Here is a 27,882-nt window from a genome sequence, read left to right as displayed (position 1 = left end):
AGTTATTATTGCCAGTATGATAGTGTAATATTGTGTTTTTTTGGATTCCAGAAATAAAATAGAATTAACAGAAGACTGACAATAGGAAAATATAATTATTGCATTCATTTAATAGCTAAACTGGATAATGAACACATCTCTAGACCCAGGAAATGCCTGTTCTGTTGCAGTAACAAATGTCTGGCGCCATTGTGTTGCCCATGATGTCCCCGCTCATCCCTGAAGATCCCTGGTGGATGAAAATACAACCAGCAGGATTGAAGTCATTTCTCTAAGCTGCTCTTCTGTGCCTTTGAACAAACGGGGTGTGGGGAGCTGTGTCTGCACAGTGTTTGAATGATATTTGTAGCAGAGGCAGATTAATACACCATGAATCTACAACAATTTTCCTTCCTCCCCAGCAGACTGCAGCATAAAACAACACACTTGCCGCCACAGACTGATTAAACATCTGCAGCATCTTACTACAGATGTCAAGAGATCTGAGCTTCCTTAAGAAAAAGAGGCAGCTCTGCCCCTTTTTGTTGAGAGCGTCTATGTGTAGGGACCAGTCCAAATTATTATCCAGGTGTACACCTAGATACTTATGACTTGGCACCACCTCGATGTCCACCCCACAGGTATTCACTGGCTGAAGAGGGGGCTTGGACCCGCAAAAATCTAAAATCATTTCCTTGGTCTTTGAGGTGTTCAGTAGGAGACAGTTCTTGTGACTCCAGTCACTGAAGGCTTTTATCAGTTCCATGTATTCAGATTCCTGCCCATTCCTGATACATGCCACAATAGCAGTGTCGTCCGAGTATTTCTGGATGTGGCAGGACTCAGAGTTGTATTTGAAGTCTGCTGTGTACAGTGTGAACAGGAATGGAGCCAGGACAGTCTCCTGTGGAGCCCCCGTGCTGCTCATTAATGTCCCAGAAACACAGTTCCCCAACCTGACATACTGTGGCCTTCCTCTCAGGTAATCTGTGATCCAGGAGATAAAGGAAGGATCATATGATTAATGCATAATGTCTGGGCAGTACAACCCTTACACTGTATCACCAATGATTTACAGTACCTTCTTTTTTACTGTTAACATAAATTAATATTAACCATATGCTAATGTGAAAGTAAGTATGACATTTGTTGTGACCATGTGTGCATGTTGCAACTGCAGCCTAATCTGAAAGTGCTGTTTATTTGGTTGTGTAAATTCTCATTTTTTATTAATTCTCAGTTTATTTAATCTGAGAATTCAGTTTATTTAACTTTAGTTATTCTTCAGTCCTATTGTGAATGTGTGTGTGTGTATGTGTGTGTGTGTGTGTGTGTGTGTGTGTGGCCACCACCACACAAACATAATATTTACATTTGTATTCATAACGTTGATATTAAAGTTAAATCCATGAAACGTTAGCATTATAACTTAGTGATATTATTGTAGGCTTTTAACTAACTTCTGAGTTTTACAGTAGCCTATAAAGTCGTGGCGAGACAATTAACTAGTCACTTATACCGTTACGATAAACATGTAACTGCACAAAATGCATAAAATTATGTTATGTGTAAACGTACGTGTTTTTTAAGCTTTTATTTTTGTTTTAGCTCGGTCATACTTCCGGGATCGAGCGGCGATTAACCAACTTCCGGTTGTGACTTCCGGCATGGATTGGATGTATGGCGGCGCCTTGTCGGCCATCTTGACTGCAGCAAGGTACTCTTGACTATTAATGAGAAACTATTCAAAATTTGGTGCGTGAACCAGAACGGAACCAGTTCTATGATGGTAAGAAAGGGTTTTCACAAATTCTGTGCAAAACACTAAATCACATGCTGAGTCCTCAGAGTACAGCCAACTATTACTATAGCACCAGCTCAAATGTTACATTTGAACAATATTTCCCTGGAGAGCGGCAATGCAGCATGAATGCTAATGAACTCATTACCAAACACACAATTGATTAAACAAACCCGTGGTAGAAACAGAGGGAGAAAATGAAAACTAATGCGATAAAGTACAGTCACAGTGATCCTTTTGTGTACAGCCCAGTTCAGACCCAAGATTTGCAACGCAACAAGTTAAAACAGGCAAGTACTTGCACAAAACCAGCCGCCCATGATTTGGCCATGTAAGTTGCAGGTCACACCATCAGCCGGCTTGAGTTGTGCTTACACTGGCCAGTTCACACCGCTGAAACTTTTCTCTGTAATATTATTAAATGATTTTGTCTTGTCGCCAATCATTGGTCTGAACTGGGTTTAAGAATGCAGGTTCACTGTGAAGTCAACATTACTGTACTGCATTATTTATAAATTGCATTTAAATTCATGTTGCTATTTCTATAATCTTGAGGAAATTACCATTCTGTAGAGAATTAGTTAGTTTACATTATTATTTTACCATTTCATTTAGATTTGCAATAATTATCCAGATTTAGTGATGAACATACACTCAGAACATTTACATGCACAGTTAATTGGACTACAGTCCTTGTCCCACTATACAAGCACAAGAGGGGCATCAATTATCAACCTAAAGTGCAACACACACCGCCGCCGTACGCCGCGCGTCAAAACGCCCGCCTCCATTATATTCTATGAACCAACCCACACTGCCGCCGCCGCTCTGCTTCAGCCCACTGCTCTATTTCCAGCGCGGCCGGCGCTCATGGCAGCGCTGCGAGAAAAGCCTTTTATGTACTTTTCGGCCGCCGTAGTATCAACTCCGGTTGTTTTAAATCTTTAATAAGACGACTTTGATAAGAAACTCCAACTCACCCGTGAAATCCAAGTTGTTGTAGCCTCAAAGTTTTTCCTCTTCTTCATCCGTTACTAGCAGTTGGCAACCGTTGGCAACTAGTGTAGGTACAGCCACCTAGCGGGCTGGGGTGGGAAATACACGTCGACGGTGGTGCTGCGCGCCGCTGCCAGTGTGTGCTGGGGGGCGGCACTTGACGGCCACAGCGCCGCGCCGGCGGCGGTGTGTGTTGCACTTAAGTGTGTCTGAGTTCGCTATGATAGGTGGGGAAAATCAAAATGAAAGAGGCTGCTGCGTACTGTAAAACAGCAGCCTGAACAATACTGAAGTTCTTAACTATATGATTGATTTAACTTCTCATACGGTATGGTTCTCAAAAGGAACATATCGAAGGATATCGACAACCTAAAAAAGTCGCTGGATTTCCTCACGGAAGAAGTTTCTGCTGTCCACAAACAGCAACTTCATAAATAGCCAACAAAAAGGCTCTATTTAGCCAACTGCATGACCGCTGCTATTGATGTATGTATGTGAATGTATTTCTATAGAGATTATCATGAAGAAAAAGAAAAACATCACTGTTAGCTGTGTTTACAAAGCTCCCAGGTCCAGTGTAGAAAAGTTTAACCCATGTGTTACCCCTGGACATTTTTGTCCATTTCCAAAATTCAAAACTCCCTCACAGACAAATTAAAAGGTCACAGGGGGGTGATTTTTTGCATGGGGGTGTCATTCTGGGTGAAATTTCAAAATCCCAACTTTCAGCATGAAAATGCGTTATTTGACCCTGTAATGCATTTTTATCCCAGCAACAATAACAAATGGCTAAATGACAGGTGGACATTTTTGTCCACTTGAAGGGTCATGGATGGGATAAAAATGCATTACAGGTTCAAATAATGGATTTTCATGCTGAAAGTTGGGATTTTGAAATTTCACCCAGAATGACACCCCATGCAAAAAATCACCCTCCTGTGACTTTTTGTTGGACACTACAAAAGTTTCTAGAAAATGGACATTTTTGTCCACTTGAAGGGTCATTTTTTGAAGGGGAACACAATTAAGGAAGTGATGGAAAGTATGTTTACAAACACTGAGCTGAAGGTCACTTTTATTTGTGGTTACAACTAGATCTATGAAACCCAAATAATCTAGCACTGATTGATGATTTTACTGCTGCAATGTATAGTATGGGCCTATATCCGATCATTACTAAACCCAGTAGAATAACATCCCAATCAGCTACAATTATAGATAATGTATTTACTAATAACTTGGAAGAAAATATGATCAGTGGATTACTAATGAATGATATAAGTGACCATCTGCCAGTGTTTGCTATTTATGACTGTGAATTTAAAATGATTAAGAAGGAAAATGTAACAAGACAGAAGAGAGTAAGAATGAAGGATACCCTTGAGGCACTGAGATCTGAATTGCTGAGACAGGACTGGAGAAATGTATATGAAGTAGTGGATGCTGACTCTGCTTATGACTCTTTTTTTTGGATACTTTCATGTCCATATATGATAGAAGCTGTCCAATGCAACAAAGCAGCTATACACCTAAAAGCCCTGATAAACCATGGATCACAAAGGGGTTGCTGAATGCCTGTAACAAAAAAAAAAAAAAAAAGAACATGTTGTACAAGGAATTTATAAAACACAGAACTAGAGATAAAGAAACTAACTATAAAAGATATCAAAATAAACTGACTGATATTCTTAGAAAATGTAAGAAGGATTATTATAACAAAGTGCTAGAAAAATATCAGGGGCACATGGAATATATTAAATTCATTCATTCATCTTCTAACCGCTTCATCCTCTTGAGGGTGGATCGAACCAGCAACCCTCTTGCTGTGAGGCGACAGTGCTAACCACCACACCACCGTGCAGCCCTATATTAAATTCAAAAAAACTAGCTCCAACTTCTCAGATTATTTTATAGATAATGGTAAAACAATCACTGATAAAAAAGGATTTGGTGGATGACTTCAACAACTTCTTTGTCAATGTGGGGCCCCAACTGGCAAAGGAAATGAATCCTCCACAAGGGGGAGGTGTTGAAAAATTCCATGGAGAGAGGAATCCAGCCATCATCTTTTTGAGAGAGACAAATAGAGACAAAATGATTGATGTTGTCAATAAGTTTAAGAACAAAACATCCTTGGATTGGAATGGTCTCGATATGACTCTAACAAAGCAAGTAACTGACACTATTGTAGACCCCTTAACATACATCTGTAATCTGTCATTCAACCTGGGCTGCTTTCCTACCAAAATGAAAACTGCCAAAGTGATCCCAGTATACAAAGCTGGAGAAAAAAATATGTTTACTAACTGTAGGCCAGTTTCACTGCTCTTCCAGTTTTCAGAAATTCTTGAGAAACTCTTTGTTGCACGGTTGGACAGCTTCATTGAAAAATATGAGTTGCTTACAGACAGTCAGTATGGTTTTAGAACCAACAGATCAACTGCCATGGCTTTAATGGATTTAGTGGAAGAGTTAACAAGTACAACTGACAGTAAGAAATATGCAATGGGTGTTTTTATCGATTTGAAGAAAGCGTTCGACACAATAAATCATTATATTCTAATACAAAAACTGGAAAGATATGGGATCAGAGGGGTGGGGCTAAATTGGTTAAAAAGTTACATTGAAAACAGAAAACAGTTTGTGCAGGTGGGTGGGTGTTACAAAATCTTCTCTTTTAGATATTAGTTGCGGTGCACCACAAGGGTCGATTTTAGGACCAAAATTGTTTATACTGTATATTAATGACATATGTAATGTTTCAAAAATATGAAATATTTTTGCTGATGACACAAATATTTTCTTTATAGGTGAGAACCTTCAGCAGTTATAAGAGGCTGTCACAGCAGAATTGGGGAAGCTAAAGTTGTGGTTCGATGCAAATAAGTTATCATTAAACATAAAAAAACAAATTTATGGTGTTTGGCAAAAGCAATAAACATCTGAATACTCCCGTTGAATTAATGATTGATAGTGTTAAATTGGAAATAGTTAAAGAGAACACATTTTTAGGAGTGATAATCGACCAAAATTTTACCTGGAAACCACATGTTAAGTATATCAGGTCCAAGTTAGCGCGTACTGTGGGGATATTATGCAAAACAAGGTACATTCTGAACAACAAATCATTGCAAACACTGTACTGTACACTCTTTTTACCATATCTGACTTATTGTATTGAAGTATAGGGGAACACCTACAGAAGCAACCTACAGACAATATGCAACATGCAAAAGAGAGCAATAAGAATAGTGAATAATGTAGGATACTATGAACACACAAATGCACTGTTTTTAAAATCACAGACACTCTTAACTACAAAAAAACAATCCTAATGTGATCCGTTTATTGTCATTGTGAATTAGAAATCAATCCACAGGCCACCAGCCACCCAAGGCCGTAAATTGAATATCACTGCCAAAAAACCATGGCAACAGCAAGCCTTTAACCTTCAGGTAACATAATGCCAGAAATCACATCTACAAAAAAAGATATCCTCGATTATTTGTGGGTCCAAACAACAATAATAAATCAGGAAATTATGAGGAATGATAAATATATCTAACATGAATTCTTGGAATTTTCTCTCTCTGTAGAAAGTTTGTGGCTGCCAATTATTCCTGCCAGAAGCTTAGTTAGTCACCTATGTTTATACATAATGGGGAATATATGTATTTATAAAATTAACATTTATTTTCAAGAATCACATCAACCTCTGCCAGACTTTCTGTGGGTTGCTGTGAGCCAGTCTATGTTGTGACCATATTTTCATGAGGTGTAATAAGGAAGGCAGTCACCAGGTGTCACTGCTGTAAACCTAAACAAAGTTGGAGCAGAAGAACAAATGAACTCAGCTTCTTTTTATCCGGAAATGATCATCACCTTGCATATCATTCTCCTGTCAAAAATGAAACAACACAGAAAAGCAATTACAGCTGTTCAGAACATTTATTTGTAGTTGCCCCTGTTGTCCAGTTTACTCTGTTAACTGATTGCTTTGATGAAGTTTGTCTGTTTTAACCAGAATAAATACACAGCTGAACTGTTGGTTGTATCTGGAATCTTGGGATAAGGAGCATTATTGTTGTTCCTCCAATTCAGCACATGAACTGACTTGTCTCTGTAATCAATAAGCTTCACTTGAGTGGCATATTTGCAAGATTATAAATAAATGATCCTTCTTGAAATTGAAATTTTAAAGTTTTTTGAAAATACAAATGCACATCCTATGTCTTTGTAACAATATGATACCATGTCAGACAAAAAATCTACAAAAATGCATTTACATACATGGATACATTTTGTCCAATATAAAAGATTCACTCCAATTTACCATGTTGCCACAATGCAGCTGTCCATCAGTCCATTCTATTTACCAGGTGATCTTATTCAGAGCCACAGAGGCCTGTGCTGATATTTCAGCAGGCACTGCACAAGAGAGTGCAACTTTTTCTACATAAACAATGATCTCAAATTTAAATATCAATGAACGTTCTGGATCAACAAACACATTATCCAGAGTCCACATGACAGTAATAGTCCTGGATAAACATGAGCACTGCAGTCTTACAAAAAACAGTTTTGAATAGGCTGTTACAAAATGAGGGAAAATGTGCCCTTAACAGGTCTTTGCAACTGCAAAATGACATTACCCTTACTCATAATTTTAAAGAACAATATTTTAGCCTATTGGCAAGCTTACATGTTAGCAAAGCCTACCTATTTAGCATGCTGACTTGCTAATATTCTGGTCTACTGGCAAGTTTTCTCATTAGCATAGCTAACCTAGTTAGTAAGCTAACTCGCTAATATTCTAGTCTAACTAACTTGTTTGTCAGTTGTTTGGTCCGTGATGTAATAGGTTAACCACAAACAAATCCAATACTAACAAGTTGAAAGAGGGCATATCTTTAGTTGAGTTTATTTCGATCAGCAAATAAACAGAATGAAAATATTCACACACAAAAAAAAGGGTACATAAGGCTGACCGAAAGGGTTAAGGCTGAAGCTAAGTAGCTTATTAGATGCCCTAACCTTTATACCTTAAGTCATATATGTAAACATATATACAGTACATACATACATAGATGGGGCATTCTACCGATTTTGTGCAAAGTGCTGTCCCTTAACAAAAAAAACAACAAAAATGATATAATTGAGTAATCAGACATAGATATTTACAAAGATTATGTTATGACCTATTTAAACCCAGGACATTAAATGAAAAAGTGATAAGCTAAATATATACAAAATCACCATTTACAGGGTACTTTCTATTGGGAAGTAGCTGTCCCCAACCCTGACCTCTAAAATTCAATTCATGTAAATAACACTTAAAACATTTTTCATATTTTTTTCAAAAGTGTAATTTAAAACTTTGTGATTAAGTTTAAACAGAAGTTGAAAGATTTAAATGTATTGTGGGATTAATTTTTAAATTAAGAAACTACGCTAAAAAAACAGTGTCCCTTGTTTTCATGTCACTACCGAAACACAAGAGTTTAAATGCACTGGTTGAGTCTGGATTTTAGCCACACCCCTGAATTTCTGAGAAGGGGGGTAGTACTGCACCCCCGTCCCACATGGCTGCATGGTAAGTCACTGACTCCCATCATTTTTTAAATAAATGTCTTCCAAAGTCAGAAAATCAGTGTGTAACTTTTAAAACCGTCACTACCGAACACACGCTCTCTTCATTTATGTAAAAATTTGGGGGGTTTATGCAAAATATTTGTTTGTTTGTTTGTTTTTCTGTGTGAACAACTCTTCAAACATGTGCTTGTTAGCCATGTGACTGCTAGCATTCTTTTTTTATCCTGAAAAATAGCTAGGAATGTCACTACCGAAACAGTCACTACCAAAACCTATGGTAAAGTTTCGGTAGTGACATGATCATTTCGGTAGTGACAAAATGGAATGGTCAGTAGTTAAACCCTATAATTTTGTGGTCCAAAGTCTTGATCTTCTCTGCTCTACTGTGCTCTACTTTACCCTGGTCTACTCTACTCTGCTTTACTCTATTCTGCTTGACTCTGCTCTGTTCTGCTCTACTTTACTATACTCTGCTCTGTTCTGCTCTAGTCTACTATACTCTGCTTTACTCTATTCTGCTCTGTTCTACTCTGCTCTACTTTGCTCTACTCTGCTCTACTATACTATGCTCTACTCTATTCTGCTCTACTCTACTATACTCTGCTCTACTCTATTCTGCTCTGCTCTACTCTGGTCTACTCTACTATATTCTGCTCTACTTTGCTCTACTCTACTATACTCTGCTCTGCTATACTCTGCTCTACTCTGCCGTGTTCTACTCTGCTCTACTTTGCACTACTCTGCTCTACTCTACCATACTCTGCTCTACTATACTCTACTTTGCTCTACTCTACCATACTCTGCTCTACTATACTCTACTTTGCTCTACTCTGCTCTACTCTATTCTCCTCTGTTCTACTCTGCTCTACTTTGCTCTACTCTGCTCTACTCTATTCTCCTCTGTTCTACTCTGCTCTACTTTGCTCTACTCTGCTCTACTCTATTCTCCTCTGTTCTACTCTGCTCTACTTTGCTCTACTCTGCTCTACTCTATTCTCCTCTGTTCTACTCTGCTCTACTTTGCTCTACTCTGCTCTACTCTATTATACTATAATCTACTCTGCTCTGTTCTACTCTGCTCATTCCCACCATAAGGCATACATTTGAGGAAATATGATGCAACCTTAAAAACAGAATAATGGTCACTACTGAAACAGGACAGTCACTACCGAAACAGTGCAGTCACTACCGAAACACTGGGTGTTTTGTAAAAAATAAAGTATATTGAGTTATCAACTAAAGTATTATGATGCTAATGGGTTACATTTATGTTCTGTTTCAGCAGTTATTAACTCTGAAATCAATCTGATCAGCGTTATACATTTTACAAAGAAAGATTGCATTTAGATTTTGAAGAATTCTATAATTTGAACTTCGAAATTTGTTAAAATATTAATTTTTATAGATTTAATTGTGAAAACCTTCAGTCAAAATTTGTAAAAATTTAAATCTTTAGACAACTGAAGAAACAAGCATAACAGGTTGATATATATTTTTTTGTATAATATAATACTATATGTTTCGGTAGTGACAAATTTTGGGAGAGGAAAAACATTCCAAAACAGTCTGAAAATACAATATAAAAATTTACAGTCATTTTACTAGATATGTGACCTTTACACATGGTACAATATATATAGGGACAAAGTTTTGGAAAAAAAACATACAAAATTTCAAAATATTTCCAGCCTGACTTTGCACACATTCGGTAGAATGCCCCAGATACATACATGCATGCATCTACACACATATATAATGCACATACTCATATACACACATATACATATACATACACATATACACATACCTTCCTGCAGCTGAGAATCATCAGTCCACAGAGTCACCGGCAGCAGCCACAACGTGGAGCAGGTCAAACTCAGCAGTCTTTAATTAGCTGCCTCCGTCTCTCAGGGCAACCACAACCTCAGTTCACTCGTTCTTTAAAGGTTTCAAAACTTCTAAATCTACAGGAACTTTTAGGTAACCTCTTTGCTGGGATGGTTATCAATTTATGTCTGCTCTTTTCAACTTGCATTCTTAGTAGACTTTATTACACAAAAGGCAAACTGTCATTGTAGTTATAATTGACAATTGCCAAACCATACATTTTCATGATTTGGTGTACATTTAAAGATCGATTTTTTTAAAAGACATCTTAAAAGAAAATTTTGATCTTTCTTTTTAAGTGCTGTCATGTTTATTTTAAACTAACGTTAAATTGATAAAAATTAAGGAAAGAAGAAACTTGATAATTGGGAAGCTGAAGAATATATGTTTATCTGCATCTAATCTAATGAAATATATATTAGATTTTATAATATTTATCTCAAAATCAGTAAGAGTTTGTTATATTTTGTATGTATTGAGACCACGTGACCGCTCAGCAACGCTGTCATGTGACGTACAGAAGGAGTGAGCGTGCATAGCAGCCGCGCGCAGGCGTCCAAAGCTCCCAGTTTCGAGTTAAGCAGGATGGGGTACGGCGTATTGGCTGTCAGTGTTTTATTTCTTAGTTTGTCTTTGAGTTTCTCCTCTCCTCAGAGTTATGTCCTGGACGATAACGAGGGCGTTGGGAGAGTTTTTGACGGAATTGGAGGTTTGAGCGGCGGAGGGGTGAGTTCAGTCAGTTTTTTTATGTACTTCCTGGTCCGACACTGTCCATAAGAGGACAGAATCTTTCTGTTATCGTTATTCTGCTTCTCATGTCACATTTTATTTGCTGCTTCCTCCAGGCGACGTCTCGTTTACTGGTCAATTACGCTGAGCCTTACCGCAGCCAGATATTAGACTACCTTTTTAAGGTATGATACGATGCAGGTCATACAGTTTTATTGAAAGTAACGTTACATGGGAACCAACTGGAAGAGTTTCTTTTTTGTCTTCAGCCAAACTTTGGAGCCTCTTTGCACATACTGAAGGTGGAGATTGGAGGAGACGCTCAAACTACTGGTGAGAGATATTTGATTGAACTACAAGTTTAAAAAAAAAAATAAAAAAAAATTGATTGATTGATTCATATTTCAACATGCTAATTGCCATAAAATAGTGAACAATGGCCAGTTCAAGTTCCTTGAGCCCAAGATGACACCTTCGAATTACAGTCTAAGGCCCCGATCACACAGAAAGCGTTTTACATGTTGGGCTGTACAGTACTGCTATTTAAAAAATATATATATATATATATATTTTACAATAATTAGTAGCTAGTTCCTACAATGGACAGGCAGATGGTACTTGCTGTAGCTCTGGTTGAGGGTGAGAGGCTGTCAGCAAATAGTTTGTTGGGCACAGGGAAACAGATCTTTGTGGGTACATGAGTCCCTAAAAAAGAGGGTGGATCAGAGGGCAGGGGCGTAAATATAAACAGTGCAGGCAGTGCGGTTGCACTGGGGCCCATGGAGTGGAGAGGCCTGACTGCTACCTGGCAATCTATAACAAATTATAAACTTATTCTACATAAACTACTTAAAAAATATATAATTTACCAATAAAAAACTATCAAGTTAAACTAATAATTTCCTATTTTCTTTTGTAGATTTGTCTTATACAGATATGTAATGATGATTGCTGTATGATATGTATGTTAATGTGTCCAATATCAAGTATCTGCAAGTGGATGTACTGTAAAAGCAGCAGTAAGACAAACTGTTGCTAAAATATATGCACTTAAAACCGTGTGTGTGTGTGTGTATGTGTGTGTGTGCTTCATAACTTGTAACTAGGGTGTAATAGGGCCCCTCATAATAGCGTGCACTGGGGCCCATTGTAACTACCTTACGCCACTGTCAGAGGGAGTACCACCAGTTGGTCCAGGATCTTTGCCTTCATAATGGCTGTTTCCAGGCATTTTTTAGGATGACTCAGAGGTAGGGTTGCAACAGAGTGATATTTTCATGGTACGATAAACGTCTCAGATAATATCGCAGTTTCACGCTATCATGGTATTACAGAATTTATATTATCATCTATCAGAATGACCCTTTAAGGCAGTGGTTCCTAACTGGTCCAGCCATTGTGTCCAGATTTCTCTTTTTTTCTTTCTGCTTTAAGGAATGAAAACAGAAGTATTATTTGTGGTTGAACGAATGTTTTTTTTGCTGTAATTAAAACTAGAAACCATTGGAACCAATGGAAGTATGTGTAAAAAGTCTCCCTTTAAAAATAAGTAAAATAAAAGGGAGATTCTCCGTCCAGTTGCATTTTTTCCCCCAAAATTGTCGATAAGCAATTGTATACAGTATGATAACCATCAACTTTTACATCACGGTATATCTTGAAACTGTTATATCTCTGCAACCACACTTGGAGGCAGTTTGACAACCTGCTGTCTATTTTCAGACCTAGCACAACAAAAATGAATAGCCTACTAACTACAGGGAGTCCATTGGTCCTGCCAGGCGACTGAGCACCACCACTTTTTCCTGTTAACTTGTTGTCGTGACCACCACAGAAGGCCCGCCTCTCAAATCATCCAACTGGACAATGGGGGAAAAAGCGAAGATGACATGGGGTGCTTTTTGGCTCTGAGCTGAAGTTTTTTCAACTCGAGGAGTTCAGAGCACTCCGGCAAAAACGTCAGGGGCCTAGAGTGCAGAATAGTGTTGCACGGTATACCGGTACTAAAATAGCACCGCGGTACTAGAGTATTCCAAAGGGTGCTATACTGCATTTGGAAAATGCCGGTACTTTGAAATTGATTCAGTTCATTAATTTAATTAATCTATTTTACTCATTTATGCACACAAACGCCTTTCTTGTTCCTATTGGAGCACAGATTGCACAAGTGGTGTGTATGACAACACCTGTATCAACATCCGCAGCTGGCGCGTGAAAAAAGACAAGAGAAAGTCTGCCTCGCAAAGGGAGACAACACAAACTTGGTGGAACATTTGAGTTACCAAACCGTGACGTCCGTACCGAGGTACTTACCAAACCATGATTTTTTTGGTACTGTTACACCCCTACTATTTATTGTTCTAAAGGTTTGTATCCAAAAGGACTTTTCCTTAGGAAAAGTACAGAAGAGTATCTAAAAGTGTTGAAATTCATATTGGTAATGGTACCGAAACAAAGATTTTGGTATCGTGACAACACTAGTGCAGAAACACGAGGCACACAGCAACGCAAACACAGCGAGCAAAAAGCTTCATTCTCATAAAAAAAAAAATACAAAACGCTGTCTCAAGCTGCCAAAACACTTTCTGTGTAATTGGGGCATTAAACCCAAAGATGTTTAATTTACAGCACTATAAGATTGAGTTAAGTTGAAAATTCACACATTTAAGGAGGTGGAAGCTGAAAAAAGTGTCAAAAATGCATTTTGACAATGAACTGATTGTTAAAATTGCCATTGTCAGTACCAGCATTTAGTGGTGAATGTATTAACCTCTGGTGTTTTTAAATGTATCCTGAAATATGATGAGTAGTAAGTGTCATTTTAAAAAGAATATTAATTTAACAGTGAGATTATAATATGAAAAACAAATATAACATTACTTCATAATGTCTAAAGTATTAAAACGTAAAGGTGGTGTTATGTCAGCTAGGGATGTGTTAGGAGTGATAGGAGGATTATAGTTCCTCTTTTCTTTTCCTTTTCCTTTTCCTTGTCTTTCATCTACGTTTTGGACTGGTTTCCACTGAGAAATAATGGTATGGTAGAGCTGTGTGTTTGTTTATGTCACGTCATTGAGGTGCGCACGCACCCTCTGGAGTTAGTTAATGAGGTGACAAGATTCAGGTGTGTGAGTGTGGCAGAGGAAAACTTTTGCAGCCATGCCATGAGGAGTTACCCCGTTTGAATGCACATAGCCTGCGTACCTGGTAAGCTGGCCTACCTGTGTTATGTCTCGTGCCTGGCAAACCAGTCTGCTGTTCCGTTCTTTCCTGATCCCGTACAGGAGAGGGATCGAGCAGAGAGGGAGAGAGAGCGGAGCAAGAGAAAGGGAGAGTAGTACGCAAGAGGGAGGAGGAGAGAGGGTGTTTCAGCTTGAGTTGGCAAAGGTGGCAGCAAGAGAGCAGGAGCAGAAGCTAGAGCTAGCGAGAGTGGCACTTGAACAGGAGAACTTGACTAGTCCGTAACAGATGAGAATCCAGAACTGGTTCCATTTGAGAATCAATAGCAAACTGGACTCTGAATCCTATGCCTTTACGCTTATCAGTTTATTTTTTAAAAGCTGGCATGTCTCTCTGAAAACGGCACATTGCAAAACAATAACTTCAAATGACTTTGCTGCTGAAAGCTTGCAACAAGAAAGAGTCATGGCGGAGAGGAGTAGTGAACCAGAATTGTTTCCTTTCCAACTCATCCTGTGCTATCCATGTACAGAAGACAGGGCTCTAATAGTAAGCCAGATGTCGTATAGTATAATGTAACTGTTTTGATATTCTGGTAGTATAGTATTTTGCATCAGGGCCATGGATAAACCCTGTATAAACCTTGTATCCATAGATGACATATTGAAAAATGAGTTAACTTTGCAATTCCCTGTCTCGTGCATTTCATTGGATTATTATGTTTTTCAAGATGGAACGGAGCCGTCACACATGCACTATGAGAATGATGGGAACTACTTCCGAGGGTACGAGTGGTGGCTGATGAAAGAGGCCAAGAAGAGGAATCCAAATATCACACTCATAGGTAAGAAGCACAATGTGGTTCCTTCTGCTCTGCACTCCAGGAAGTTCAAACAAACAGCTGGTAAAGGTGCAGTCTGCAATTCTAATCCAGTACACTTTTTGTCACATTTAGCAAATATTTTCTCACAGTCCGCTAGTTATTCTGTGTCCACTGAAAGGAAATCTGGTTTTCATACACATACATAGCTCTGGCTCCATTAATAGGAAACAAATAAAGTGAGGTGATGCGCCTCAAATGCCGCTATGGGGGGCCCCCAGGGACATTATTCAGAATTACCTCTCTCTCTCACACACACACACACACACACACATGTGAAATGCTCTTACATGCACTACTGAAACACTCTCACACACACTATCTAGTATATATGAGAGCATTTCACATGTGTGTGTAAGAGCGTTTCAGTAGTATATGCGAGCGAATATTTTTTCAGTAGTGTGTGTGAGAGTGTTTCAGTAGTGTATGTAAGAGCATTTCACATGTGTGTGTGAGAGGTAATTCTGAATAACGTCCCTAGGGGCCTCCCATATGCCGCTTCTAGCACACACTGTACATATTGCGCTGCAGCTTGTTAACAGATGACCACACAAAGTTATTACTACTTTTACTGAAAAACCTGTACTTACTCCACCTCTGCATTAGCTTAAAATTATGTGTGGACACCCATTAATTAAAGTTGATTTCTCACCTAAAGCGCTGAGCTCCAGAGCTATGACTCACCAGGTAATATCTTTTGTCCATGGTCTTTATAATGGTAAATGGACTGCGCTTATATAGCGCTTTCTTAGTCTTTCGACCACTAAAAGTGCATTTTACACTACATGTCACATTCACCAGTCACAGACACAGTCACACACTGGAGGCTGAGGCTACCATACATGGCCAGACTAACTTTTTTTTAGTAGGAGCACTGTAGCACCTAACTGAAAATTTAAGGAGCACAAGCGAAAAATGTAGGGACGCACCTTAAATAGTCCTGCAACGCAATTATTCATATTTTTGGCTATATGCAGTCTATTGTATATTAACATAGAACATCACAGAGATTTGTGGTTAGTGGGATGTGAGGATTCATAAAATAATATCAGTACAGATGTGAAGCCCTGACTATAGCTTTCTGATCTTAAAGGGATAGTTCAACATTTTGGCAAATTCGCCTATTGCCGTAATCTCTATAGTCATATGAGTAGGTACATTACCTTTAATTGTCAGTGCGTGCTGTTCTGAGATCGGTGGGACAGAGCTGCCCGCTGAAATGGAGGTGAACGGTACAGGTCCCTCTCTCCCTCAAAACTAATCAAATACACCATCAAATGACTCCAAAACGCTCTAGTGGACAACACATGGCTTGCGCCTTCCTCACGCTATGAAAAAATAATGTATAATTAAGTAACATCACGACACATGAAGCAAATACTCTGAACTACTTTCTTGAGTAAACCACTGGGTGGAGTGACACAGTGCGCAGCTGAGACAGTGCCGTTGTTATTGCTTGTAGCCATTTACGGTATCGTCAGCTGGACGCAGCAGAAGGTTTGAGGAAAGTTTACAAGTGTTTTTGTAAATCATGGTTTACACATGCATTGTAAAAGGTTGCAGTAACAAGCCGAAGACATGGAGCAAAGTGAAGTTTCACGTAGTTCCAACCAGTAATACGGACAGGATGAAACAATGGCTATTTGTGCTGGACATCGATCCCAACATGCTGGTGGAAACGGTCCGGAAAATGTTTGTGTGCTCCTGCCATTTTTTACCGGAGGACTACGCTGAAAGGATGGAGCGCAGAAGCTCAGGAATGGTTCAAACTCCTTTCTTGAAAGATACTGTCACGCCATCTGTCGGCATCACAAAACGTGCAGACGTGGTAAGTGATCGTTGTGTATTTTGTTCAGCAATCTCTCTGCTGTAACGTTACCTCCATGTTGAGTAACATTAGCCTACAACCCAAGCATGGTAAATAAGGCTAAAATGCAAATGTTGTTGTGGTTATGTTATGGATAAGTGCTTGCCCAGAGCATATAGTGAAGTGACTGGCATTACTTCTCATTGTTGGGAATAAACAGACTGCTAGGGAACATTTTATGTTGTTGTTCCTTCAGGAGTTGTGGTGATTTATGAGTGTGGAGTTAGCATGTTCTCCCCGTGTTCCGACGATTATTTTGAGGCGTACTCTATATTTATATTGCACAGGTGTACCCCACATTTACACCACCGGCTCTGGGTCTCCCCTCAGCCCCTGGTTGCTCAGCAGCCTCAAGCTCCCTTCTTGCTCTCTCTTCTTCCAAAACCTGAAACTCTTCCTCTGTATATTCTGGCTTCTTCTCAACAAACTTATTGTTTTGATGACGGGAGTAACTGCACTAAACATACGCTGTTTGAAATCACTCCGCCCAGCAAGTACTGTATGTCTGGAATGTAGTTCTGGCTCTGCATTTGGCTTCAAAACAACTCTGTCTCGTAATATTACATTATTATTTCATAGCGTGGTGAATGTGTAAGCTACAAGTTGTCCACAAGAGCGTTTTGGAGTCATTTGGTGGTGTATTTGATTAGTTTTGAGGGAGAGAGGGACCTGTACCGTTCACCTCCATTTCAGCGGGCAGCTCTGTCCCACCGATCTCAGAACAGCATGCACTGACAATTAAAGGTAATGTACCTACCCATATGACAAAGGGATTACGGCAATAGGCAAATTTGCTAAAATGTTGAACTATCCCTTTAATGAAAGCTGTTGTCTTGTATTTTTTTTTCCTCTGAAAATATTAACCTTATAGTCAGACACAATTTATTTAGCCTATGTAGTTGAGGCGCCAGGTCTGCTCAGCTGCTCTGCAGCAGCAAACTGATATAATGCTGATTTACATGAGAATTTGTGTAAAATGGAGATTGAACATGAACATAAATTGCAGAAAGCCTATAAAGCATTTTAATAAATTAATCTACTATGATTAAAACAATTGGAGACTGAGAACAAACTGAAATATGAGTCTGAATATTTTGATGAATCAACATCATATCGGACATCATCATCATATCTTGTTTCTGTGACTTCCTGTACGGACTGAAGGCTGCTGGAAACTGTTGGGAAACTGTCCGGCTGAATCCAAATGTTCCCACTTCACTGCACTTGAAGACTTGCAGACTCTGAGGGCGTGTTCCTGGGAAGTTTGAGAGTGCTTAGGGATGTATGTATGTATGTATACACTTTATCTGAAAATGTACCTGAGGTAGCTACCTCAGGTACATTTTCAGATAAAGTGTTAGACTACACACAGACAGCTTTCATTTTAGTTAGCCCCACTAGCGCAATGTGCTTGTGTAAACCGCGATTGTAAACCATAAAAGCGGTGAATGAGAGGCTGTGGGCAGAGCGGATTGAAAAATGGCTTTCTACATGCTGATCACGTGTATGGATAAAGTATTGGCTTTTTATTGACAGAGGTTTTATTGCACTTACTTACAGTAACTGTCATCAACTCCAGTAATCTTGAAGTTTTACTACCTTCATCTGCACCGCAGCTTCACTTCTGTTGTCTGACTTCACTCTGTTATGATTGTGTGTCTGCGTGTGTGTGTGTGTGCGCGCGAGTGCGCGCGTGCTGTGAGGAGGTGGTCAGCCCTGACACACCGAGAACAGGAGAGAGGCTGCAGCATGATAACACATGAAACCAAAACTTAAAAAAGTATCGATAAGAGCCAATAATGTCAGAGTTTACTATTATTACAGCCTTGATTAGATTTGACTCGGGCCATTTAATATGGCAATTGAATAGGCCTGCTGTAGAGGGACTGAAAATGCATTTTATAATTGTGGCTGCAGCAATGAAATAGGCTAAAAAACTGGCTGAAAAGGACGAAAGAAGGTCTTCTAATGTAAGTAATACTCAGTTTATAGAGTTATAGTCCCATCCTTATTTACAAACGGCTGTAGCCTGTTACATAGAGATGTATGAATACATTTTTGTTTAGTCACAAAAAAGTCTATACATGGGATTTATATCTTGTTATCTACAGGAATAGATGAGTAGACACTATTCATCAACTTATAGGACATATGAATATGACAGCAGCTATAGTTGAACATTTACATGGCAACAAGTAAAACAGTCTCAAGGGCTGTCTATCAGTTGCTTGCAGTCTCTGCCCTCGCAGACTTTACGTGATGACAGTAGATACGTCAGACTACATACACCTGAAGTCAGCAAGGGCTCAGTTGGCAAGTCCAGAGGGTGGATATTTGGAATCAGCCTTCAGTCTGGAACCCTGCTACTCAGTAACCATTCACATGCACTCGTACACCAATTGAACAGGCATCGGGAGCAATTTGGGGTTCAGTATCTTGCCCAAGAAGGATACCTTGACACAATTCGCTCTTCCTCTGAGCCACAGCCATAATGTGGCATAATGTCAGGACTGTGGGTCGTTAAGGTTGACCTCAGCAACAAGTCTGTCCTCATCCTGGCTGGTATGTACAAGCAGAGAGCAAGTTGGGGAAAAGTGCATTTAATTCTGGGGGCGATGAGGCTGGAAATTGGATAGTGGTGTGAGGTGCCACTGGACAGCACGTTCAGGAGTGCTGACGCGCGTCTAGCCGCCACGGATTCTGGGATGGTACATTGAAAATGATAGGGGCGTATTTTTTGACTTACACCATTGGTTGCTGGTGTGTTTTGGCCATGAAGGACCACTGATTTGAGAAGTGTATTTGTTTGGATGTTTAGTTCAAATATCAACAGTCTTTCTCCAGAATCACAGACTCCACCTTTAAACCTATATGAATTAACATTAACTCAAAACGGTAAAACCAAAATTGTTTCAAAATGGAGGCTTTAAGGTTCCTGAGAACAGTAATTTCAGGTGTTACAGGTTTCTGTATGCACAACTTCACTGTCCTCCATGTCTGCCCAAATCACAGTACATAGCAAGCCAGCTGGATTAGTGAGTTCATGAGATCACGCACACCCTAATTTGCTACATATAACCTGCCCTAAACCCGGAAAACCCGGAACTCCGTTAGCGATTTTAGCACTTCCGGTTCTCTCATCTAAAAGTGAATACGTTTTTTGAATGGGATTTTGGTAAAATGCCTCAAATAAGGTCTGTGGTTAACAAAAGCTTAAGCGAGTTTCAGGTTTTGTTCTACGACATAAAACACGTCAGTAAATACCCTACTTGTGAATGTTGAAGCTTTTACGTGTCGTAAAAAAGGCGGTTGCTAACAAGTTGCTCAATATGACTACAAACTCTGTCGGGGACATTAAACGTCATCACCCCGAACAGGCGAGAGTGCTGGCAGTCTGCCATTACAGCTTCTTATTTAGCTTAAACAGGCCGATTTCCCCATTTTACAATGTTTTTAAAATAAAGCGGCCGAAATCAGTTGAAAGCTTAGTGGCGGTGACGTCAAGAGTCATGTGAACGTGGAGTAGTCATGTAGTCCGTTAAAGCCTAACGTTAGCTTTTTACTTCTGGCGATCGCATTTAAGCTTCAAATGCGGTATGAAAGGTGTTCATATGTGAAGATTATCTCGCTGAACAAAACCTGTAAGTATCATAAACTTGTGTTAGCCACAGAGCTTATTTTCTGACATAATCCAAAACGCAATGCAAAAATCACATTTACTTTCTCTTCCGGGAACCAGTGCTTCCGGGTTTTGACGTCAGCCCTGGCACACTCTATAGCTTCTATGGTAGAATCAGTTTAGCCAAATGTATATTGGTGGACACATTTCTGTCATCACACGATATACATGGTACACAGTGCATCCTCAGCCTTGCATGTGTCTGTTGGTGTATGTCTTCATGTAGGATTGCCCTGGGCGTTTCCTGGTTGGGTGGGCCACGGTAAGAACTGGCCCTATGATTACCCAGACATCACTGCAACATACGTGGTGAACTGGATCCTTGGTGCCAAGCAGTACCATGACCTGGACATTGACTATGTTGGGGTATGTACTCATTTACTTTGAGTCTCATTCCTGTTCAATCACCATGCTGTGTGTAGAACAGTAGAGCTGCCTTTATCATCAGAACTGCCCAAACCTTCACAGTGGACATTCTGTTTGTACATCTGTATGCAACTTCTGTTATTGCCTGTTCTGTCCTGCATCTCTCTCTCTCTCTCTCTCTCTCTGTCTCTCTTTATGTATGATTGTGTCATACGGATTACTGTTGATTTATAATGTAGATCTGTTCTGTATGACATCTGTTGCACGTCTTTCCGTGCTGGAAGAGGGATCCTTCCTCATTTGCTCTTCCTGACGTTTCTACTAGTGCTGCACGATTAATCTAATCGCAATCGCAATCACGATGTCAGGCTATGCGATTACATAACCGCATAAAAGGCTGCGATTTGCGATTTAATGTAGGCTAAATAAATGTTAACGTGTGTGCCTGTGAACGTGACTGCCTCTCCTGTAGTGTGTGGAGTTTGTTGACATCACGCCCACAAGCTATCCTGGTGCATGCAGCCGGCATGCACCAGTGACCAACACAGACACTGAAGAAGAGCATGAGCTCGACCATGAACAGGCTGAGCTGGCGAAAAAAAACGTCTGTTACACGGCGATACTTTGGATTCAGGTACGACGACGTTGAACAGAAAGACGTGCTGTGTAATTGTAAAAGTTAAAGTCGGCAACACGACCAATCTATATCAGCACTTGAGACAGGACGTGGCAACTTTAACTTTTAAACTTTTACACAGCACGTCTTTCTGTCCAACGTCGCCGTACCTGAAAGACGTGCTGTGTAAAAGTTTAAAAGTTAAAGTCGCCACGCCCCGCGGCAACACGACCAATCTATATCAACACTTGAGACAGCACAGCACAGGGAAAAGTAGGAAGAGTGCATGTGAGAGAAAGCCGAGCCGTGTAATGTTAAAGACAAAGAGACAGCTGAAAGCCGCCAGAGCCTCATAAAACAACATCCAAGTTAAGCAAACATTTGTAAGTGTCACAGGGAAATCATGGACTCCATAACAAATGAAAAATTGAACAACTTTGCTCGGGTTCGGCCCACTTGACATGCTGCTGTGTTGTGCTATGGCGCTGGAATTTGTCATTTACGTGACAATGCCTGAACGCAACACAGGCTCGCTCCGGTGTGTGTACAGTTTATGTTTATTTTATTTAAGAGGGGACAGTGCACATTAATTAACATGATCACTTAAGCCACGTAAATGTGCCAAATTTAGCCATACAGGCTAATTTTCATCTGCAGATGTGCTGTGCTGCTGTGTGAGCAGCATGTTTGACTGTGCTCAGTCTGTTGATGGTCATTGACACACTGTCCGTCCATAACAATAACTGTCAGGTCAGTGCCCCGCTAATATAATGTAGGGGAAACACTGAATCAAGCAAAAAGACTCATGATACCATTTATTTATTATATTTTATTGTAATTAGATTGTAATCGCAATCGCAAATCACAATATTGTCCACCATAATCGCAGTCGCACATTTTTATCAAATCGTGCAGCACTAGTTTCTACCATTTTTTTCCCCGTTAAAGTTTTTATGGGGGAGTTTTTCCTTATCCGCTGTGTTTCCTAAGGACAGAGGGATGTCGTATGCTGTAAAGCCCTGTGAGGCAAATTGTAATTTGTGACATTGGGCTTTATAAAGAAAATTGATTGATTGATTGATTGATTATTTTCTATGTATGTTAGTACAGTATATAAATTAACATTCTGCTACAGCATTGTTTTGAATTCAATTTCAATTTTATTTATAAAGCCCAGTATCACAAGTCACAATTTGCCTCACAGGGCTTTACAGCATATGATATCCCTGTCCTTGGACCTTCATAGTGGATAAGGAAAAACTCTTCCAAAAAAACCTTTAACAGGGAAACAATGCTAGAAACCTCAGAAACCTGAATGAATTACTGTTATAGACTATAACATACCTGAGGTGGATGGGGTAATGGGAGATAAACTACGAGCTAGGTGGTCAGAAGTGGTGCATTTCTCTGACTTTATGTGATGCACTTTGACTACATGTTTCGAAAGACTATTCGTGTTTCTGCCCTTACATGCCCAGGAGTTGTTGAACTTGTAACAACAAGCAGCGTTGGCATCAACTCTTGTTAAGTATAACTATACTTTGAAGCATTTTGCTCTCTCCTGTTATCCTAACTCAAAGGATTAGAACTATGAAAATACAACATGAGCTATAATAAGATGGAATAATCGTAATTACAACTTTCTTACTGACAGTGTTCCAGGTAAATGTAGGGGCTGTAAAACAGGACAACTAACAAAGTTCAGTGGCATATAACCCTTTTGCATGAAAACGTTGATTATGTAATGTCGATTAAGGGATTTGTTAGAGCTGCAGATTTTCAGTGAACTTTAACAGGTCTGCTATAAAACTAAAATTCATTTTCATTTCTTTAGATTTGGAATGAGCGAAACTATGACAGCAAGTACATCAAGGTAATCCTACCCTCCTATCTCTTAATGTCCCGTCATTGATATTACTGACAAATGTGCATAATGGGTATGCTTAGCCTAAACTGTAAATTTAAAGAGAAAAACAGCCACCAACATTGAGTTGTGTTCCATGTAAGGGAATGCAGTTTGACTTTCAGTGTTGAGATGGTTTTAAGTTTTAGCTGGGTTCCTCTGAGAGCATGTGTTTGTTGCCAAGGTGCTCCGGAACACGTTGGATAAAGTCGGTCTAACTGGTGTTGGCATCATCGCAGCAGATGGCGATTGGAGCATCGCTAGTTCTATGATCGCTGACCTGTACCTTAATGAATCTGTTGAGGTGATTGGGTAAGTATAGTTGGCTTGATGTCACACAAAACATGTAACATAAAAAAATTATTTTACATTATCGTTCTTTTGAGCCAATTGTAGTGCAATCACAATATAAAGGTGTGGGGCTGCACCATGTACTATAAGTTCACTGAAAGGCAGTTTGATCCCTGACAACTGATTGACTGAATCAATGCACAGATGGTGAGACGTACCACTGCAATGTTCCTCATCTAGCCATTTCTTCTTCTTCTCTATGCTGCATTAAAACTGAATGTTTGTGGCTGTTTTTCTGCTTAAGAGTGAAAAGAGACTTAAGAAGCTGCATACAGTACATGCATGTTCCATACGTAGTACACAGCTGTGCACGAGAAAGTGTTTTCCTATAAAGCTTGCCATTTTTACCACTAAACATTTTGATGTATTAAACTGTACAGTATATTGCTGCCACCATGCAGATGAAAAAAAACATTTTCACTGTTGCATTTTGTTCTTAAATGGTTTTGAAGCTGCACTAATCTTTTTTTTTATGTTGACATTTAATCAACTTACTGTGTGTAATGTGAAGATGTCGCTAATGGTGACAAACCCACACACTAATCACTGGGGCTAGGCAGAAAAATCAATATTCTGATTAATCTTCTGTCAGTTATCCAGTATTAATTTGTATAGTTGCATTATCCATCTTTGCATCTCTGCCTTTTCTCAGCCAACACTGTATGTGTATCATTTTATGTGGAAATAAGAGTCATTTCTATAAGCAATTCAGATAGCTGGCTACATTCGCTGTCTCCAGTCTTATAAACTATGACAGGTATAGGTACAATTTAAGCGTACGCCACAGTTAACAGGACTGTCATCAGGATGACTAGTAGCCAGGGCTGTCAGGTAGCAAATATAGCAGGCACATCTTTGTTAGGGTTGTTAGGCTCCAGACGCTCCACAACCCCTAAGCAGTAACGGAAAGTGAAAGAATGAATGAAGGACTCTGCACAGTGATCTGTGCTCTTGTGTTTGGTGATAAGATATTGTTTCTGGTTTTGAGAGGTGATGCCATGGTAGTGAATTAAACTGTGATTTACTTTGTTTGATCTGTCCCTGCAGTATAGCCGGGGCAACAAAGCAGATGTCTTCTAACTAGACAATGTGTTCAAAATTTAGCCTATAGGCTACCAATAAACTCTGAATTTTATGTTCAAATGACAAAAACTGTACTAACTTTGAAGTAATGTAAAAGTGATGTTTCCAGATTAAACACTGAGAAGTGCTTCATGCAATACTGGGAGTTATCTGATGTAGGAATAGCAGTGATTAACCATTAATCTGTTAACCTCCTGGGTCTGGAGGGAGCTAGTTAGGGGTGCTGCTCATTCTGCAGTTTCAGCTAGTAACGCCATCCTAACCCAGCAGCTTTGCTGTGAAAACATTGTGCCCACCCTCCCCTCTACCCACGGGTTTGGTCTGGTGGGTAAGCAGCTCAACTTTGAGCTGCAAACCCCCTTTAGCGTTGTTAGCTATGTTATCACTGCTAGCTTGGTTGGCAGTGTTAGCATGGCTGGTGGTGCTAACATAGTTAACAATGCTATAGAGGTTTTGCAGCTTAAAATGAAGTCCCTTACTCACCGAGGGTACCTGGGAAGGGCCAGAGGGTGACCACCATGTTTCCACGCCAACAGTGTCCCGCAACTGGGATGGTGTTACCAGTGGTAATTGCGAATGAGAGGTTCCACTGACCAACTAGCCCCCACCTGACCCAGGCTGGTGTACAGTGCAGAGCAGCCAAGGCTAATGTTAGCTAACCAGTGGGGACTGGAGGTTGAGCAAGGGGCACCATGTTTTACATGGATATATTAAGAGACCTGGATACAGCACTGGTGGAGGGGCCCCATTCATTCCTATAAAAGTTGCTCAGTGACGCATGAAGCCAAAAAAGTTCTATTGCAGTGGTGTGAAATTAATTATTATGATCAGCACAGCTTCTGCATCATTGGGCCCATTGAGCATGCGCACTAGAGACTTACAGCCGCCAAGCATGGCTGAGCGTGGCCAAGTGTGGCCGAACAGCCAACTCTCACCTCAGCTGACTTCGGTTTAGTACTCCGCTAACTTGGATGGGGATAAAATTAATTGATTTTGTGGCTCTTTTAGACTTTCGAAATGTTATCGTATTGAAAGGACTAAATCTTGAGAGTGAACAAGTCATTTTGTGAGGTTTGTGACGCACAAAAATTCATAGATTCATAGACTTCTCTCTCACAGTCTAATTCATTGAAAATAGTCGTTTTGGGCATCACGTGATAGACCTGAGTAATTGCATTACCACTTTGTGGCCACTAAAAAAAATTGCTTTAAAACCTGTCGCACTTACAGGGGTCAAGATGTTTCACATGTTGATGCAGCTAGTCATCTGTCTGTCAGCAAAGCTAACAGAAAATAAAAGACATTTACATCAGAAAACATTAACGCTTCACCACTTTTAAATAGCTAGCACTTTGAAATGCAGCACAAAACCTCACTGAATGAATGGAGCACGAAACTGAAATGACAGATCTCTTATATTTCACGTCATTTTGCTTTTTTTTTTTTTTTCTTAAAAATTAACCAGTTAATTATCAGTTAATGGGTGTGAGGCTATCCACCTTATTTTCAAACATGGAAGTAAATAGTGATCAACTTCCGTTGTTTTTGTGCGTGACTTCCAGTCAGCCGCTTTCCCTCATGCTTTCCCTTACCGGAGCTAACGGTGCAAGCTAATTTTTTTTTCAATTTTCAGTTGTTTATGTTAGTCAATCAGTTAGTTAGTTAGTTAGTTAGTCTGTGTATTTTGTATAACGTTAGATAACTGTGCCCACGTTTCCGTTATAACGGAAACTTATTCCCTCTAAACGCGAATAAATCGCACGTCAATCATAAACTATGAACGAAAAAAGCACAGTCTGTCCCGAGTGAGACAAACTGCTTGATCCCCGTCTCCAGTGTACCAGCAGAAAACCTGCAGAACTGAATCAGCGAAAAAACACACCGGGCTACACAGCCTCTCTACCTGAGCAGCTGAAGCTGCGGCTCGCACCCTCGACACACAGACACACAGACGGCGCTTCTGCATGCCAGCCAAACGTGTGCGCACCTGTGAGAAATAAATATGTGAGGTGTACGCTGCTTTTCTATCTTTTTTTCCCTTTTCTTTCTTTCTGTCTGTCAGCGACATACACTCCTAACACAGGACGGGTTGTTTTAATTGACTGAGTTGATCATTAAGCCATAGTGATGTGCGGATTGGCTCTGATAGCACCTGAATCAGCATGTACGCATCAACCATCCAGCCGTTACAACATGATTGAGCTAGCAAAGCAGTTTTGTGTTTCTATGTGTGGTATTTATTCAGTTTTGGGAAATCACAATGTCTAGAAAGCATCAGTGGCTGCAGCTGACAGGGACAGCTAACACTAGCAGCAAAGCTAACATCAGGATCATCATCCGTTAAAAGCCTCCCGTTGTCGGATACGACATGAAACTACTCCAATTAGCTCAGTCATGTTGTAACTAAGACATCCGCTGGAGAAAATATTTTTTTCACGGGCCACTTTGTGAGTTTAGTGAGTTATTACAGACACGGCTAACGGCTAATGGCTAACAGCTAACGGTTAGCCCAGCTAATCTACGATAACCATGTTATTAATTACACACAGAGAAAATACTAATGTTTGTTCAGTCATTGTGTTTATAGACTTTACAAACATCAGATTAGTCTAAATGGTGATATAGTGACGTGAAAAATGTGATATATACATATATATATAGCTAAACTCAGCAAGGTAAACAACAAGGCGATTCCCATTTACACAGTGATAAGAGTGCTGGACCGAAAGTGTCGCACAAAAAAACGGAAGCTGGCTGCGTTCTGTTTTGCCTCCGTGTTTCCGTGAAAAATAAGGTGGATAGAAGGCAAATTTAACTAAAACTAACATTCCTAATCTGATGTATTTTGATAATCAAGAATCAGTTGAATTGACACTGAAATCAGTCAAATTGGGACTTTCTGAATTGAATTGAGTTGAATCAGGTGATAACTCTTCTCCACTCCACAAAGTGTTTTAGCCACGTAATATAGCT

The 27,882-nt window shown here is 39.8% G+C and overlaps 1 protein-coding gene across 2 annotated transcripts in view; it reads left to right on the top strand.

Moving 5' to 3' along the window:
- Positions 1-10,791: 10,791 nt before the first annotated feature.
- The window catches only part of galcb (galactosylceramidase b), a 40,542-nt gene continuing 23,451 nt past the window's right edge, over positions 10,792-27,882 (top strand). The window contains exons 1-7 of one of the 2 annotated variants that reach the window (XM_033643239.2): positions 10,793-10,981; positions 11,101-11,169; positions 11,254-11,317; positions 14,895-15,008; positions 20,817-20,956; positions 23,407-23,445; positions 23,660-23,787. In XM_033643239.2, coding sequence (XP_033499130.1) covers positions 10,841-10,981; positions 11,101-11,169; positions 11,254-11,317; positions 14,895-15,008; positions 20,817-20,956; positions 23,407-23,445; positions 23,660-23,787 — 695 coding nt within the window. In that variant the 5' untranslated portion in view covers positions 10,793-10,840. Of the gene's footprint in view, positions 10,982-11,100; positions 11,170-11,253; positions 11,318-14,894; positions 15,009-20,816; positions 20,957-23,406; positions 23,446-23,659; positions 23,788-27,882 lie in introns of both variants that reach the window. The other variant, XM_078174866.1, reaches the window with a different exon arrangement.

The sequence above is a fragment of the Epinephelus lanceolatus genome, chromosome 15 (genome assembly GCF_041903045.1).
Source record: "Epinephelus lanceolatus isolate andai-2023 chromosome 15, ASM4190304v1, whole genome shotgun sequence".
In the NCBI taxonomy this organism is placed as follows: domain Eukaryota; kingdom Metazoa; phylum Chordata; class Actinopteri; order Perciformes; family Serranidae; genus Epinephelus; species Epinephelus lanceolatus.
The sequence above is the reverse complement of the archived record's forward strand: the minus strand, read 5'-3'. Positions and strand labels throughout refer to the sequence as shown.